General features: G+C 34.0%; 2 protein-coding genes across 3 annotated transcripts; one reads left to right on the top strand and one right to left on the bottom strand.

Annotated features, from left to right (window-relative positions):
- Positions 1-61: 61 nt before the first annotated feature.
- Positions 62-10195, top strand: LOC144557120 (kinesin-like protein KIN-14Q). The gene is made up of 16 exons (XM_078305653.1): positions 62-378; positions 516-670; positions 1489-1632; positions 2025-2258; positions 2407-2499; positions 3023-3104; positions 3494-3589; positions 3820-3993; positions 4423-4529; positions 4810-4988; positions 5324-5485; positions 5880-6133; positions 7148-7311; positions 7927-8082; positions 8548-8789; positions 8965-10195. The coding sequence occupies exons 1-16, from the start codon at positions 303-305 to the stop codon at positions 9116-9118; spliced, it is 2472 nt and encodes an 823-aa protein (XP_078161779.1). The 5' UTR covers positions 62-302; the 3' UTR covers positions 9119-10195.
- Positions 9804-12169, bottom strand: LOC144557112 (protein DEHYDRATION-INDUCED 19-like). Of its 2 annotated transcripts, XM_078305651.1 has the most exons (6): positions 11833-12055; positions 11590-11738; positions 11198-11275; positions 10583-10881; positions 10298-10360; positions 9804-10200 (listed from the first exon to the last, which is right to left on the bottom strand). In XM_078305651.1, exons 1-6 carry the CDS (start codon positions 11888-11890, stop codon positions 10092-10094), a joined length of 756 nt encoding a protein of 251 aa, XP_078161777.1. In that variant the 5' UTR covers positions 11891-12055; the 3' UTR covers positions 9804-10091. The 2 variants fall into 2 exon arrangements, with proteins under 2 accessions (XP_078161777.1, XP_078161774.1); XM_078305648.1 differs by lacking the exon at positions 10298-10360 and having other exon boundaries at positions 11833-12169.
- Between the last annotated feature and the right edge of the window lie 5871 nt (positions 12170-18040).

Consider the following 18040-nt stretch of genomic DNA (forward strand, 5'->3'; position numbering starts at 1 on the left):
TATAGCCACCTCCCGTCTGGCCTCTTCATCGTCAAACTCAAACGTGCTTTCATACATACACTCTCGTCTCATTTCTCCTTTCTCTCCTCGCATTTACAATAAAAATCTCACTGCATCTCATTTCCATTTTTATTAAATCTTATTACTTCTTTCCTCTTCCTCTTGATATAGGAAATTAATTCCTATATAATACTAGTTATGCACTTGATCGCTCTTTCCTTCGTTTCCGTCTTCAGCTGAACACACTTTTTTGCAATTCAATTCAATTCAGTCTCCGCCATTTTGTGCTACATCGATCGATCATGGATGTTGATCAGCAATGTGTTAAGCCAAGAGAAAGACAAATTGATTTGGTCACAATCAGGGCTCAAAAAGCAAGTTCGGTTTTTATTCTCTCTCTCCCTCTCTCTATTTAAAGTTTACTTTGAACTATCTCCCTTGAGAAAATACAAGCAATGTAAAATTGCTGCATAAATTAATTTTGCTCTGCCTTCTCCTCTTAAACTCAATTTCAGCGGCTATAAGATATGAGGCGGCCACTTGGCTCAGAAAAATGGGTGCTACTGAATTGCCAGAAACACCCTCTGAGGAAGAATTTAAGTTCTTTCTTAAAAATGGCATTGTTCTTTGCAATGTGCTTAACAAGATCCATCCAGGAGCAGTTTCTCAGGTTATATCAACCATGTTACTTCTTTATTTTTTGAAAGTTCTCATTCATGTCCCTGGAAAACATCAGAATATAAATGTCCATCAAAAGCAAGTGAACCATCCTCCATATCCTTCCTCACAAATTAGTCCCTATATTATCTATACATTAAGCAGATACATGTGATATTTCTCTTTTTATAAATAGGGTATTTGTTTTGTTTGAAGTTTTCTAGGGGTGTTGATAAATTATTGTAGTTATTGTTCTACTTACTATTTTGTAATATGTATTACATATGGCCATGTTATTCTTCTTGAAATACTATGTTGCCAAAATTTTTATTAATAGGAAATATAATAAATAAATATCGAAATTGAAGAACGCTTTTGGATTTTTTCGAGATATAGGGAAAACGCGGTGATTAATCACGGCCTCTGGCCGTTATGGTTTATCACGGACAGGATTAGCTATACTAATCACCGCACATATTAACTTTAAAAAAAAAAAAAAAAATTATGTCTGTTACTATCAATCACGGCCAAGCATACTATAGGCAATTGCTATCAATTCATAGGCAATTTCTGTCCGTGATTATCAATCACGGCCAGGATTTGTTTTTTTTTTTTTTTTTTTTAGTTAATTAATAAGTACGGTGATTAGCATCGCTAATCCTGTCCGTGATAAACCATAACGGCCAGAGGCCGTGATCAATCATCATGTTTTCCCTATATCTCGAAAAAATCCAAAAGCGTTCTTCAATTTCGATATTTATTTATTATATTTCCTATTAATAAAAATTTCGGATGTTATGTTGACATAAGATGTGATGTCTACATGTGAAGGTGGTAGAAGAGCCTGTGGGGTCCACTGGACCAGAAGAAATTGCAGCTCTCCGTGCGTACCAACATTTTGAAAATTTGAGAAATTTTGTAGTCGCAGTTCAAGATCTGGGTTTACCTACTTTTGAGCCATCTGATCTCCAACAGGCACATTCTTTTTTTTTTCTTTTTTTTCTTCTTATACATATATTTCCATAAATTTTCAGAAAATTATACTCTGATACTGGTATGGATGTCAGCCTCTCTTTGATTACCAATTTTTTAGGTAACTCAAATGTGGTCTCTGCTACTTACCAGTTTTGCCCTTTTGGGCTCTGGGCAGCACTTGGTACAGCCACTGGTACTCCATACCATTATGTTGTAGATACCTTGTTTATGCTTTTCCTAACTCCTATCTGAATAATTGAGTTGAAAGATACCGATCTCTTCAAACAAACCCAGGCCTGTCTCAAAATACAAAGAACTATCAAAAAGGAAAGAATCAATATTTCTTCTGTTATATAAATTTTACGGTGAATTTTTTTTTTTTTTAATTTCAGGAAGGAACAAGTCTCGGTGTGGTGAATTGCATCTTGGCACTCAAGTCATACATAGAGGTTAATAAGCAACAAAGACCGCTTCCACCCAAGAGCCATGGACAATCTACACCCTCCGTCCAAGGGAGACAAGTCATGCGGAAATATTCAGGGCTTTTTAGGAGTTCCTCTCTTAGAGACTCAAATTTGGAAAAGAACACTATAAGTGTGGATTTTTCAATAAAATCTACGGAAATGGTAGGTAAGATAATTTAATATACATTTGTTTTTTCAACAGCATCGCTGCAACTGCTTGTGCTACCTTTATCCATCCCCCACCCCTCACAATAAGTATTCTGGCATCTTGATTTTTTTTTTCTATTTATTTGTATCAATTTTATATTAGAGCGGCGAGGCCAAGCCAAGTTTATTTAGCTCAAAGAAAGAGGACCTCAAAATAAAATGTGCTTCTTTCGAGTGGCAAAAGAAACAGATTCAGGTAAATAATTACTTAAATTAATATCCTATTGAACTGTTGCTACAGTGGCAGATGTAGCAATAGAGAATGAGGGTCCATTGAACCCTATTCCTTCTCAGAAATTCTCTATCGATGTGCATAGTTATACAAAATTATTACAATATGCTTATTTGACCCCATACTTGTAATATTTTTAAGACTGACCCCCATATTTTTCCAAAAATTAGTAGCTTTTTGTTTATATTGACTCCCATAGTTCAAACTCCTGCCTCTGCCCTTGGTTGCATAGTTTCCACAGAAAACCTTTATATTTTTATATTTGCCCATATGAAACTAGGAATATTATAACACCCGAAAGCTAATTACACTGCATAACTGCCCTTGTTGTGGTTGAATATAACGGGGAATGAACAGCAAAACGGTTGTTTGGAGGAAAAATCCATGAAAGAATCCTGGTGGAGCAACATGCAAATAAATATTGGAAGGTAAACTAGGAAAGTTGCTATATAAATAATTTGAGCAACATGCAAGCAAATACTTGTAGGATCTGAAACATGGTCTTCAAGACTTGAAAAACGGTGTGGAGCATATTGGAAGGCAACAGTTTGAAGATATTGCTAGACTTGGTACATAACCTTCTCAATTTTTACAATTAGTAGTAATTTTTGTTCTTCTAATTATTTGTTGTTTTTATACTGCATATTCTTATTTCATTGAAAACCTCAGAAATATTTCATATATCTTTATGAAACAAGAATGATATCACATTATACCTCTCCGATACGATGTTATTTAGAAAACAAAAATTGCCCTCCACCGTCCCCATGAGTGATAAAAGGAGGGGATCCATTCTTGTTTTTTTCACTCTGTTGAAAAATAAGAGTAGAAGCATAGGGTGCACTTGTATGTTTCATCAGGTTGTACTGGATTTTTTTTGTCTTTTCTGAAAACCGGAATGTATTGTTGTATTTGCTTTTTTGTTTAGGAGTTTGTTTATTTGCTTATTTGCTTTTAGGAAAGAATCTGCATGAGGTTGCCAAAGCTGCATCTGGTTATCAAAAAGTATTGCAGGAGAACAGGAAGTTGTATAACCAAGTGATGGATCTCAAAGGTGAAAATGAGGTGTTTAACTTTCTATCATTAATATTTTTATAGAAAATGATATTTGCATCACAACTTCAAGAGGTCAGTTTTGTTTAAATGCCCCGTCGCTTCATTTGACCAATAATATGAACAGAAATCCTACTGCTGCTGCTTTTTTTTCCTTTGAAAATAATAACGATATTCTTGCCCTGAAGATTAGAAGTTATTAAGTTTTTGTTTATTCACTCATTGTAATAGGAAATATAAGAGTGTATTGTCGCGTGAGGCCATTTTTACCTGGACAGTCCAAGGACCCAAGCACGATTGGGCTGATTGAAGAGGGGAAAATTACAATTGTTACTTCAAAAAATGGAAAGGAAGGGTTCAAACCTTTTAATTTCAATAAAGTATTTTCCGCTTCTGCCACCCAAGGTTGGTAATTTTCCTTTTATCTTTTACTGTAATTATGTATAAAAAACACCAAAGCTTGACTGTTGAAGTTTACTTCTTTTTTAAAAAAAAAATACTGACAGAGGCTGTCAGGTTACAATAAGGCATTTCGCTTATTTCTTTCAGAATTCTACATCATTGTCATTTTTATATGCAAGATTTGAGTGACCCTTGTTATTCGGTGCTTTCCTATATGTGGTGTAGTTCTTTCTAATAGTGCCTATTATTTGTGCATTGTTTCAAGTGATTATACTTTCTAGGCATAGTTTTAGGAAAAATGTTCTTTTAGCAGTAAATAACTCTTAAATGTTATTGTAATAAATAGCTTTCCTAAGTTCTCTGGTTTTTTGGAAGCATAATATGTTACTTTTCTAATGCTTTTAAATTTCCTATATCTTTTTTCTTTTGTAGAAGAAGTATTTTCGGACATGCAACCTCTCATTCGTTCTGTATTAGATGGGTACAATATTTGCATATTTGCATATGGTCAAACTGGATCTGGAAAGACTTATACAATGGTAGGTACCGAATAAAGAGAAGCTCTTATTTGCTTTTTCCAATAAAACCCCATTAGTACATATAGAATAAAAAAACAATAATATAAGTTCAAAAATAAAAAATCTTTCTTGGGTGCATGGCTTAACTTCTTCACAGACAATAACAGTGCATGGCGTTGTTTTGTCTTGGAACTAACTGGAATGGCAATTGCCTAGTAGAAATAAAATAAAATATTCCTTTTCTTTATCACTACTAAATTGTGAATTTTAATCTTGTCTTTTACTTGCTTAATATATGCAGAGTGGTCCTACAGAAATTACAGAAACAAGTATGGGGGTAAACTATAGAGCATTGAATGACCTATTTTATATTGTAGAGAATAGGAGAGAGATTTTTTCTTATGAAATCTCAGTGCAGATGATTGAGATATACAATGAGCAAGTGAGAGATCTCCTTTCCAAAAATGCACTCAATCAAAGATATCCTTCTTTAGCATTCTATTTTGATTAGGGTTCTTTTATTTAGTAGAAAATTTACAAATATAATGATATTATAATGTTGACAAAAATTTACAATATGTAGGCACTTATTTCGTATTTCATTGCATTGATTAATGCTATGCAAATAGGAAAATCACATTTGAGCCTTACTAACCATAGTTTTTGAACGCAAGACACTGAATAAGGACCACCTGAGTACTCCACAGGACATTTAACAGTAATCTAATTCTAAATTTTCCTGCCTTTTGGTTGGTAAGGTCACTCAAAACCTTCTGCATAATCCTTCTATGGAATCTCCTTTACTTTAAAAGTACATTAGAAATAAGGAACAACCCACAAAATGGACTTGCTGTGCCTGATGCAAGTGTAGTTACTGTACAATCAACTGCCGATGTGATAGAGCTGATGAAATTAGGTCAAGGAAACCGTGCAGTTGGTGCAACGGCTATGAATGATCGAAGCAGTCGGTCACACAGGTTTCATAGCTCTGTCTCTTTCAGATTTCTTATCGTCTTTTTGAAGGTTGATGAGTATGTACAACCTGTTTCCATTGATATGCAAACATCAGTGTTTGATACATATAAACTTACAAAAAGACAGGATATCTCTCTCTTTGAAAAATTTGACAAAGGCTGTCCAGGATCTCTCTCTCTGTCTTTTTGGTGTTTTTTTTTTCCTTTTTTCCTTGAAATAATTCCTCTTTATTATTTTTTTTATTAAAACAATAATATCTTTTTTAATTTTCTAATTTTAATGGTTAAACCCTCTCTCTCCTTTCATCCCCTCAAAGAGTAGCATTTCATTCTGACTTGCATTTTACTTCAAATGCTGTAAAAATATTTCACCAACTCAATGAAACTATTTTCATAGTTGCCTGACGATTCATGTAAAGGGAAGGGAATTGACATCTGGCACGATCCAACGCGGATGCATGCATTTAATTGATTTAGCGGGAAGTGAAAGGGTCGAGAAATCAGAGGCCAGGGGAGAGAGGTTGAAGGAGGCGCAACACATAAACAAATCTCTCTCTGCTTTAGGAGATGTTATTGCTTCTCTTGCACAAAGGAGCTCTCATGTCCCTTATAGGAACAGCAAGCTTACTCAACTGCTACAAGGGTCTCTTGGTGAGCCTTTTCTTTCTTCTTGCTCTTTTTTTTTTTTTTTCTTTTTCCTTTGGAACAAGGTGGCTGATGCTGCCAATTTTCATTAAGAATAAGAAATGAAGTTTTTGATAGACAAACTAAAGAGAACATCAAGCAAAGCACCCTGCTTGTAGGACTTGTTGTTCTTAAAGTAGATGGAAGATAGGACCTTAGACCAAATCTGCATAGCCACCTTGTAAAACCCACATTAAAACTCATACTGACTTCATTACGAGTTAAGACTTGTACATACTTGCTGGCACCAAACAATACAACCATTTCTTGGCTTATACAAACTCCTTTTATGAGTCCTCTTAAAAAACTAATTTATTTTGGATTAGTCCCTATATTATATTGCTTGAACGCCTACAATATACAAATCAAAGGGAAAAAAAGAGCATAGAACTTGACATGATAGATAACTAACGGTCTGAATTCAACATGCCTAAATGCTGAAAGTTGCTTGAATTTAGCAAGCCTCTCTCCCTCCTCCCTCTCTCTCCAGTAAGTGCATAAACAAGTACAAAAAAAATTCAATGTGGAATAACGGCTTATCCCTTTAGATGCATGTTTGTAGCTGTTTGCTTGCTTATACTCATGGCTGGAGGCAAATGCAAAGTCTTTTAGAAATTAACCCCAGCAAACTCAAAATTAGGGGGTGGAAGGGGGGAGGGGGAGGAAAACACTAAAAGCATCCCCAAGTACCGTAGTTTTTCATGTTTGGATGCCCCCAAATTTTAAATTTTATCTGGTCGTGCATGACAAACAGCTGTAGGAGCACTGGAGGAGGGATAATGGTTCTGACTTAAAATTCACATGGCAGGAAAACCAACATTAGATTTTCAACCAAGTAAAAATCCAGCACCATTTGCAATAGGAAAAGAATCCTTGTATGTCGTGCTTGTAACAAGATACTTGAGGCCTTGATGCATTGTTTTTTAGATTACACGGTTTTGGTTTGTAATGTGCTATTACTTATTTACTGCAATTTTTTAGGAGGGCAAGCAAAAACACTGATGTTTGTTCACATCAGCCCAGAGATCAATGCACTTGGTGAGACATTAAGCACTCTAAATTTTGCAGAGAGGGTTTCATCAGTTGAGCTTGGTGCAGCACGTGCAAATAAAGAAAGTGTTGAGGTTAAGGGGCTGAAGGAAGAGGTTTGGCTACTTGACCTTTTTTTCTTCTCCGCTAATTGTAAACAAAGTAACAAATATGCACATCAATTGCTGGTCTGCATGTTCACTTGTTCTTTGTGTAATCTGTCTCAATGACCTTAAGTTGACCAAACCCAAGCTTTGCGTGTTCATTCAGTGTGAATGTATATCATCCTTTTTGGCAGGTCCCTTCAGATTAGGTTCAGGCTTTTTGCAAAAAGTATAAACTGTAGTGTAATAGTAATGACGATGTAAACCAATAATGACTGCGATGACGGTGACGAAATAGCAATAGCAACAACACATACAATATCTAAAAGTGAAAATTTTAATGATACTAATGGCATTAGCAAAAGTAAGTAAAACTAATAACTTACAGTGCCAGGTCTACGTGTCAGTGATGATTTATTTATTTTTCCTCCTTTTTACAATATACAATATGGTAGAATGAAATTCATAAATGCACATCGATATCCTTTTGGCCACAGAGTTGTCAATTAGCATACTGTCAAAATACTGAGTTTTACTTTAGTCCCAGAAACTGCTACAAGTTTTGAATATGACGCATTTTCAGAGGGCATAAGTCCTAAAACAATATCTTTGCTTCTATGTATTCAGGTTGCTCATCTAAAGGAAGAGTTAGCTGGAAAAAATAAGGAAAACGAGATACTTAGAAGCATGATTTCAAGTCTTAGGGTTTATGAGGCAGGCCCTACTGCATTATCAAAAAGGAGTCCCGTCATACCACAACTCAAAAAGACCAAAATTATGCAGGTGCAATTTTGCTTGTATTTTTGTAATGAATACTCGATTTTTATCTTGGTTTGTACAGAAGAAATGCATGCTTCAATGCAGGCATGGAACTTTATTTTGTTTACAGGTAATAATTGCATGCACTGCTAGGAATAAATATTTGGGTTTTGCCATATTACCCCCTTCCCAACACCCCCAAGCTGGATAATTATTTGTTTTGTCAGGTGTTCAATCATATACCCGAGGGTCATTTTTTAGGATAATTACTTAATTAGGGTTCCGTGGAACCAGTTGAGGCTATTGAGGCCTATTTCTGCAGTTAATCAAATGTTAGGGCTTAATTATATTACTAAAGGTCTAATTGCATTACATTCAAGATTGATGGACCTTAGCTACCAAATTCCATTAAAAGATTAGATTTTTGCACCTGACATTTCTACCGAAGAGATATGTTTTTCTTTACACACTTATTTCCATCTTTATCAGGCTAAAGGGAGAATTAACCCACCATTGCTAAGAAAATCTAATTCTTACACGGAAGATAAGCTATCTACAGATAGTGATTCTTCTTCTACATGGAGAGGCAGTTCTAGTAGCTTTAATAACAACTATAATAATGCATCAAACAACCAAGAATTGGGCCCAGGTTTTGATGCACTTGAGATGCATGCATCTGATCTTTGGAAGAAACCTCACGAAAAAGTAAAAAGGAGCTCCTCTGACCTAAGGTGAGTCTAATACCATGCCAATCACGACTATTACAGGATATTTTATCATTTTTTTTCAAATGTCATGGATATTGTTTCTGGGGTTGGCTTATGTTGTGCCTGCTTGGCTTTATTTTTATAATCAATTAATTGAATATGTAATATACATATTTTTTTTCTGTTTGCTCTTTTCAAGGGAGTCAAAGATTTCAAGAAACCAACATTTATTGCCATCCCAAAACATCGCAAACGGATCCAAGCAAACTGTGATCCCAAAGGGAAGGCAGGCCAGTACATCTATGGGTACCAGTGTAAAAGCTTTACCTAATAATGGTAAATCTTGGAAATGAGAAATTGTGATATTTTCATAACTTAACAACAGAAATGAGGTTTTAGCACTGCTAGCAACAGAAAAAAGGTGCCACATATGAAGTATAATGGTGCTGCACACTTTCTAGAATTACGCCCTCCTAGTTTAGAAATATTGTACCATCTGTACATTGTATATAATGTTGTACCTTTTTTGTTACATTCATCTTTGCAGTATATTTTCAGTTTTAGTCCTATCTCTTTCCAAATTGTAAATCTCCAATGAGATTTTTGTAAGTTGAAATATACAATAGAAGCTTGCGCATGGCAATTTTTTGAACATCATGTGTGTATAAACTGGAATTAAAGAGAACAATAATTTGAGTAATTAGAATTTCTAAAATTTTGTTTGTATAATACAGCTTTTCTTTGTTGTCTAATAAACAACTCTCTTCAAACTCCAGGCGCACCAAACCAAGCTGATAGTACACCAGATTATTAATCTGACTAGTGCATATCAAACTTCCAGAGATCAAGAAATTCACTGATTTCAGTGCAATTGGTTGGTACTTGGTACAGACCCCTCAACTAATGTATCAAACAAAGCACAATGCTAACAAAAGAAAAAACATTGCTTTAAGCACCCATCTGTCTGCTCACAATTCTAAACCATCAGGCAGCAGGCACAAGATAGGATACAAATAACCAAATAAACACAAATCACAGTAGTTGAATGGCTACTCCTGTGAGGCTAGCAATATTATGATGTAACAGTTGCACTAGAATAAAGTATTATACAAATATATGAAAATATGATTTGGTCATAATACACGGTCCACCCAGTGATGGATATAGAACAATCTGTTGGTTGCGTACGCTTTTAAGCTTTTATTCTCTTATTAAAAAAAAAGGAATAAGATTACAACCGCCTTTTATAAAACCCAATTCTACTCTCCTACAGAGTTTTCAGATCTTCTGTATCAATGGTGTTGAGCCAATCGTGTAGTACACTTTCTACAAGGTGTCAATGGCATCTGCTATTGTGGAGAGAACGAGCTCTTGTACAAAACAGGCCCTCCGAGTTCTCTCCTCTAAGTCTTCTTTTGGTACCAGTGGCTGAGTACTGAAAATTAGGTTTGCGGTGAGATTTGCAGTTTTGCAAAAAATAAATAATTAATAAATAAAAATATAAACTAAAAGGATAACGGAGAAATGCCAACTTTATCAAGATTGCACATGTCTCCTCAGTAACCGACTCAACTACAGATTGATCAGATATTGCACTGGAACAAACAGAAACAATGATCACCGTTAAGCTTCATACCAGTACAGCTATTGAAGACATTAAGTAGGTGGATTTGGCTAGCAATTATACCAGGCTGCAATGATAAAAGTACAACCACGAGTGGCATGGATTGCAGTCTCATTTATACGAATAAAGAGACCAAAATGAATCAGTTGGTACCAGTACACTAATTCCCAACTGAAAAGCTTATAACTTGTACCTCTGCAAATGTTTATCCTCCAAAGAGATCTGAGCAATATCGTCCACATCGAGCTGTCCATGAACATCTTGCACAGATACCGATGCATCATTGGTGTCATCTGCCGCCACAGGTGGTAACAACTTAGATACAAAGGATGACAGTAACGGGTCAGGTCTGGAACTTGACCCATTACCAATGAGAGAATGCAGACTATTGACCTCCCTAATGTTAATGTCCCTCAAATCTTTTCTTGCAAGAGAATTTGTAGAGTATGAGCCATATAGATTGCTCCTTCGGCTTCTTCTCCTCTTTTGAGCGTAAATCATTCATTAAGGAAATCAGACATGACCAAAATACTGGCTTTTCTGGTTTGTTGCAACTTGCATATATCACCCATTTCTTTTCATTAACCCACAAGCTCATTACAGGAATCAAACAGAAAAATAGAAAAGAGAGAAAAGTACATTACTTTTACCATGTGGGTAATTCAGTGCAATGGTCACTACTGAGATTCAAGATTTAAAAAAATCCTTGCCTGTAACTATTCCTTCAATACCTATACTAGTAAAGCCTTTGTTTTGTACAGGAATGGTGTAAGAGCAACAATATATAAATAGAAAGAGAAAAGGATATCTTGTAGAAATTTGCATGGTGCACAACAATATGTCCGACAATATCCGTACCTACTCTAGCTATGCATATTGGACATATCTGCACATGGAAAATATTAGCAACTAGAATTGAAAGGGGGAAAAAATTCAATGGTTAGATTGTATTACACCCGACCTTGATGTGAGTCTCAGTTGCACAGTTGAGGATTGATTGAGAACAAATTGAATTAGAATGAGGATAAAATGCGCATGTGAGTCAATCAATGTAGTACAAACTAAACTTCAATTGATCCTCAATTAGCCAACACAGTACAAACTGGTAAGCTCAATATATATACCAAACTAAGCTTCAATTTAATCCTCATTTGTGCAATGAGAACCCCGTTTGAAAAGTTGAACAAATAAGAAGAATACCCCATTTTTGGCCTGAATCGGGTGCTCATCATCTATGTGAAAGCACAATTCCATGGTATCCATTTCTAATCCACAAAAGGGGCATGGTATTATTTCCAATTTGAATTCCTCTTGCTCTAAATCCGCCTCTTCGTATCCCAAGTACATATCTACAAGCAGAAAAGTAGAGAGGAAAGGGTTTTACATATTGATGCAGAAATAGAATTAAGGTGAAAGTGAAAGTGAGGAGATAAGATGACTGACCGAATGGAGGTCTGATAGAGCGCCTGGAGATGGTATGATTCCAGGAATCGGAATCCATTGAAGAAAAAGAGTAAGCTTGGATTGTGAAGAGGGAAACAGAGTAGTTAGCTTGGCCTTGGATTGTGAGAGAATTGGGGAGAAACAATCGAAGAGAAGAGAAGAGAAGAGACGATACGAGCTTTTGTTTGTTGTTTTGTTTATAAATAAATAAAGCCGTGTAATTGCTGTGGTTGGAACCGGAGCAAGTGTTTGTCTCTATATATATATATTTTTTTGGTGAATCGGGAAAGAAGTCAAGAAAGAGACGAGAGAGAGAGACGAATCTGGCAGGTTGCTTCCTCTCAACCCTCATAACACGTCTCCTTATCATTGACTCAGAAGAGAATCTTTTGACTTAATATATCTCGGCCGTCTGATTTTAAACAGAATCAATTCCATCGTCCGATTTTAACACTGGAACTCTTTAATATTAGTGCAGATCTAGTTTGTACGGACTTTAAAGAGATCCGATGGTTCAGATATATTATCTCAAAAGATTCCATTTCTGAGTTAATGCAGAGGAATGAGGATACGAAACTCATAATTCATTTTTGACCTATAAAATAAAAATATAAAAAATATATATATGTTATCACGTAAACAAAGGTCATGTATATAAATAAATTAATTTTTGTAGGAGAGTCTCCTTTACTTAACTAATATAGTGTCGCAGTTTTTAATTCAATTTTAGAGATATAAAAAAAAATTATGCAGAAAAAATTCTCATTAAAAAATTATTTATAAATTTCACTTTAGCCACACAAATTATTTTTTTATTTATTACTGATGTGACTTAATAAAAGCTATAAAATTAATTTCAAAATTGTGAGAGTTTACAGACATTAGAGATCTTAATCTTTAAAAAGTAATATACAGATATTTGAAAATTCATTTGATGTGCTGGAATTTAGATGGTCTTAGCTTTCAATACATAAAAACGTAAGTGGAACTCGTAATTGACATCAACTTTTTTTTTTTTCTTTGGCAGAGAAAATTGATATCAACTTAAAACTTTATTGTTCTGCACTGTAAAGTTTGTAAAGTAGCTTACAAAACATTGTATAAAGAGCAGAAAAAAAAAGAGAGAAGAAGGCTGGTGTAAAATTGATAGTTTTGAGGCGGTAGAAATTTTTGTCTAGAAATGGGGATTTAGTTAAGTAGTCAATTTTAGAATTTACCCATGATTTTTGCTGATTAATATATATGGCAATTTGTAACTGAAACTCAATTTGAAATTTGATAATAATATAGATGGAAGTTACTAAAATTTGATAAAATATATTTTTTGTTAATTAAAATTAGAGATCAAGTCATCTAACTATTTGATATTTATAAAAAAAAAATGTCTTTTTTAAGTTTTGAATTCGGACTTTTCATTAAAAATATTATTTTTACCACTAGTCCTCAATTCTTATAAAATTTACGGACCATCACAAGACAATAATATTTGATGAACTCAGATATTTTATTATTTAATAAAACTAAAGCTGTTAAGTTCCATGCTGATAGAACGTATAGTTGAACCATTTTTTTTAAAGGAGAAATTTCATGTAGCTCCTTTAAAAAATTCAATATTATGTATTTTTTTTTCTCAAAAATTGATAATATTATATTTACCTTACAAAATAGTAAAAAAAACTAACATATTTATCCATTATAACTCTAAAATATATTAAATATATCTAAAATTATATAATAAATTTGATCATTATATTCTTCTATCCTGGCCAAGACGAAAGCAAATAAACTAGATTTGAGGTGATCAGCACAGCTACTACAAGCCTGGCTAGTGGCAGAACATAGTGTAATTGAATGGAGGCTGAGCCACCCCTATTAACTGAAAATTTTCATTTTGGTTCTTTAAATTTTTGAAATTTATAAAATAAAATTATATAATGCATATTCATCCAGCTTCCTCCATCTCAACTTTTTAGTTCCGCTCCTGAGCCCGGCTGAGTGGGCCCGAGGTTACCAGTCACCAAACAAATTAAGAGATGCAAGAAGTGATAGTAGAGAAAACAATTGTTGAGCAACAAATAATGCAAGTACCCATCCCATTTGAGTAATGGAATTAAGCAGGACATATAATGCTTTTCTTTTGATGTAATTAAGGATGGTGGTTCTTTTGCTGCTAATGCTATATAAATTATCTTCTTTTTCTTCTTCTTTTTCTTTCTCTTTTTCATTATATATGACCTTAATGAGAGCATGCCACAATATTTTTTTTTAAGGTTGGGATGAAATGGGGAAGGAATAATGATGGATGTCCAAAATTCATGACAGCGCAAATTGGAGGGTTCAAATGCATCCAAATTTTTGTGCACCCAAATGCACCCTGTCTTTTTTCTCCGTTTTCAAAGTCCGAATAGTCAATCTGAACCGTTAGATGCGATCTATATATTAAGATGTGCTTGGAGACCAAATTTTACATTTTTTGGAATTTTTTTACTATTTATTAAACCACTTTGAAAATCGCTGATCCAATGGTCCAGAAAATGTAAAATCAGCGATTTTCAAAGTGGCTTAATAAATAGTAAAAAAAATTCAAAAAATGTAAAATTTGGTCTCCAAGCACATCTTAATATATAGATCGCATCTAACGGTTCGGATTGACTATTCGGACTTTGAAAACGGAGAAAAAGGATTTGAAAAATATGGTACATTTGGGTGCACAAAAATTTGAGTGCATTTGAACCCTCCTCAAGAATATAATAGTCAAATATTGTTATTTAATTAGTTTTAGATATATTTAATAAATTGTAGAGTTATAATGGGTAAATATGATATTATAAATTTTTCATTAGAAGGTACGTAATACTGAAGTCTTGGAAGGGGAGACATGAAATTCCTCCTTCTTAGAAAAAATAAATAAATTTAAGTTTTCATATCTGAATTTTTGAACAGAACAAAATTAGCTTTTGGATTTCATTCGTATAAAATTATTTTATTATTTTTAGAAACGCAATGTAAGGCCTGAGAAAAGAGTTTACGAACGCTGAAATATTTTACAAACATCAGAAATATATAATCTACAAAATCAGGTGAACGCTCGTAATTTGTCATTAAAATTTAGAGAAAATTCCTATTGTGCCCATGCAAAAATTTCAAATAGCTAATTTTCCAATGAAAACACTATTACAGTCAATATTCCCATTAAAAATAATATTATTTATTCTATCTCCTTTTAATTGTTTAATTTTTATCTAGTTATTTGAAAAACCGAATTGACAAATACGTCACTTCCTTCAATCCGAGTGATCTGAATGATTTTTTTTAAAATCTATGTCAAAGTTGATTTTTTTTTTTTAAATCTATTCAAATAAAAAAATCAAAGTCATGAAATTCGTCACATGACTATTCTTTATTGATAAAAAGAAATTCGTCAGCAAAATCAAGATCATGAATATTCTTTATTGATAAAAAAAATATTCGTCACCACTCCATCTGGAGTCCGAATCTGTTGTAATTCTAGGAGGAATTACAGGATCCTGAAATTTCAATATCAACCATCAATTTTTTCCGTGCACAGATCTCAAAAACATTATAAAAAAAAGTAAGTTTTCTGCACACATCTCGAAAAAGACAAATAGTTAAAATTAGAATTGCAAGGTCATGAAATTCTCCTAAAATTACAGCAGATTTATTTTCCTCCACCTGGTATATCATTGGGGGTGTTCGGCAGCTAGGATTAAGAGGCAGAGGCTTAAGAAATTAAGCTTCACTAAGGAACTCATGTTCGGCAATATAGATGGATTAAGAATGTAGGATTAAATGAGTAAAATATATTATTTAATATGAAACTAAACATAAAGACCAAACTACCCTCAATAATATATATATATATTTTAAACGTGTAGTAGTGATATAATAGCTCTGACATGCTTTTACATTAACCAAACTAAACTCATTTTTTATCTGATGCAGAGGATGAATACAAGTATAATTCATTTTATGAGTATATATATAACAATAATTTATTCCAATTCGATCCAACATCTGATACTGCTTTTATCCATCTTATCTTTTCTTCAACTCGTTCTTTACATACAACAAAAGATATTTTACTCCTACATATTGCAAGCAAACATAGAATTGAGCGTAATAAACCAATAACAACCCATAATACAGCAGAGCATTCAACCATTTTTTTTTTATGGAACAAATCAATCCTTGACCAAAAGGCACTGCGCACAAACAAAAAGCAGTGAAGCTCTGTGTCTTTGTGTGTCTCTGTCTCCCTCTTCGTCACCAGCAAATCAGCCACTCAAATCACTCAAGCAAGCACAGAGAAAGGAAGAGGTGAAGCTCTGGGGCGGGATTGAGACAGAGATGATAATTTCGTAGCCAAAGAACAACGATAAATAAATGCAAAAGGAGAGACCATTTCAGAGAGGAAGCAAGGAAAGAGAAGTATCTTGACAGGTGTCTATGGAAAGAGCATTTCGGTGCGAATGTCGTAGGGCTATTGGATAAGAGTTCCGGTTATTATATTGTCGTTAATCTTCGTCGGAGATAATGGTTTTCTTTCTTTGCCGCATCTAGGGAATCGTGTTATTGAGAGAGAAGAAAGACAATAAAAAAATGAAAAGAAAAGAACAGTATCCAAGGAGGTCACTTTTTGAGGCTAATATTGTCTGAAAAGTTCGTATTTTAGTTGTTAAGGAGATGCAAAGGAGATGAAGTTCTTAAGGAGGCATGGAGGTCGCCTTAGTTAAGGAGGCCACTAATCTCCATAAAGGAACACCTGTTCGGCAGCTTTAAGAGCATAAGGAGTCTAAAGGAGGCCTAATCCCAGCTGCCGAACAGGTACATTGAGACTCGAGAGTACCAATTGTCACACCTCACATGACTCACATAGTCACATCAATCTAGAATTTCAGAAAATATTGTATATATCATCTTTTTTTTTAAATGAACGTTAGCTGTTATACACCAGTAGCAAGTCCAACTAATAACATACCACTGTATGCTTGAGAAGGGGTGAAAACGGAACGGACAGTGGTAAAATTATATCTATCTATATATATATACAGAGTACGGCTAATGCGCTTCCTCTAGCATATGGGCCGAAATGTTTTCGGTGAAAAGTTGAAATTTCAAAATCCAAAAAGTCGATCTGAACCGTTCATCTTCTTCTCCATATTAATATCTGCTTGGAGACCAAATTTTACATTTTTCTGAAATTTTTTACTATTTATTAAGCCACTTTGAAAATTGCTGATCCAACGGTGGCTTACCAAACAGTAAAAATCAGAAGCTACCGTTGGATCAGCGATTTTCAAAATGGCTTAATAAATAGTAAAAAATTTCAGAAAAATGTAAAATTTGATCTCCAAGCAGATATTAATATGGAGAAGAAGATGAACGGTTCAGATCGACTTTTTGGATTTTGAAATTTCAACTTTCCACCGGAAGCATTTCGGCCCATATGTTAGAGGAAGCGCGTTAGCCGTACTATATATATATATATATATATATATATATTTTTTTTTTTTATACAGATACGAAAAAGTGGTTGGAACGAGTTGTACATATAGTTATTTTATATATATCTTACAATAAATGTTAAGATACAAAATAAATGTCAGTTTTTGTGATAATGATATTCTGTCTTGTTTTGTGCTACTTTTCACCTCTTCTTCTTGTTTTTCTGTCTTGAGATGATTGTTCCGGACTGGTTGATTTAGTTTTCAGTATGGTTTGATTCAGTTGCCTGCTCAGCTAATGGGTGACTGTTATGATCCGATTGATTCAGTTCTCGGTCTGGTTTGGATTCAGTGCCTTCTCGACTGTAATATACGTACAGAGGACACTATCGCTAGGCTCTCATCACTCTAATCAAGCAAGGATGATCAATTTGCATCTAAATGATGCACATAACCTTGTGCGTTTTTTGTTTTGTTAGCTGTATGTTTTTTACAGACACTAGTTGTCTAATTTTATGTAACAACTACTTTGTAACATTTTCTATTAATAAAACTACTTACGGATTTTCAGCAAAAAAAAAAAAAATTTAAATCCGGGTTAAATCGGCTCACATTATCACATATCTAAATATCTAATTTGAGTATTTATTTTGGCATCCTCTCACCGGAATAAAGAAAAGAAAAAAGAAAAAGAAAATTACTTTTACTTTATTAGGGTTTTGGTTTTCTTCGTTTCCCTCTCT

The sequence above is a fragment of the Carex rostrata genome, chromosome 1 (genome assembly GCF_964058835.1).
Source record: "Carex rostrata chromosome 1, lpCarRost1.2, whole genome shotgun sequence".
NCBI classification, from domain to species: Eukaryota; Viridiplantae; Streptophyta; class Magnoliopsida; order Poales; family Cyperaceae; genus Carex; species Carex rostrata.

Bases quoted from the DNA above. Each gene is read 5' to 3' on its own strand.
- LOC144557120 (XM_078305653.1), top strand. From the start codon at position 303: ATGGATGTTGATCAGCAATGTGTTAAGCCAAGAGAAAGACAAATTGAT. The intron at 671-1,488 runs GTTATATCAACC...CTACATGTGAAG, and splicing joins ATCCAGGAGCAGTTTCTCAG to GTGGTAGAAGAGCCTGTGGG. The intron at 3,105-3,493 runs GTACATAACCTT...ATTTGCTTTTAG, and splicing joins TGAAGATATTGCTAGACTTG to GAAAGAATCTGCATGAGGTT.
- LOC144557112 (XM_078305651.1), bottom strand. From the start codon at position 11,890: ATGGATTCCGATTCCTGGAATCATACCATCTCCAGGCGCTCTATCAGA. The intron at 11,739-11,832 runs GTCAGTCATCTT...TTCTGCTTGTAG, and splicing joins CTCTATCAGACCTCCATTCG to ATATGTACTTGGGATACGAA. The intron at 10,882-11,197 runs ATATCCTTTTCT...TGAATGATTTAC, and splicing joins ACCATGCAAATTTCTACAAG to GCTCAAAAGAGGAGAAGAAG.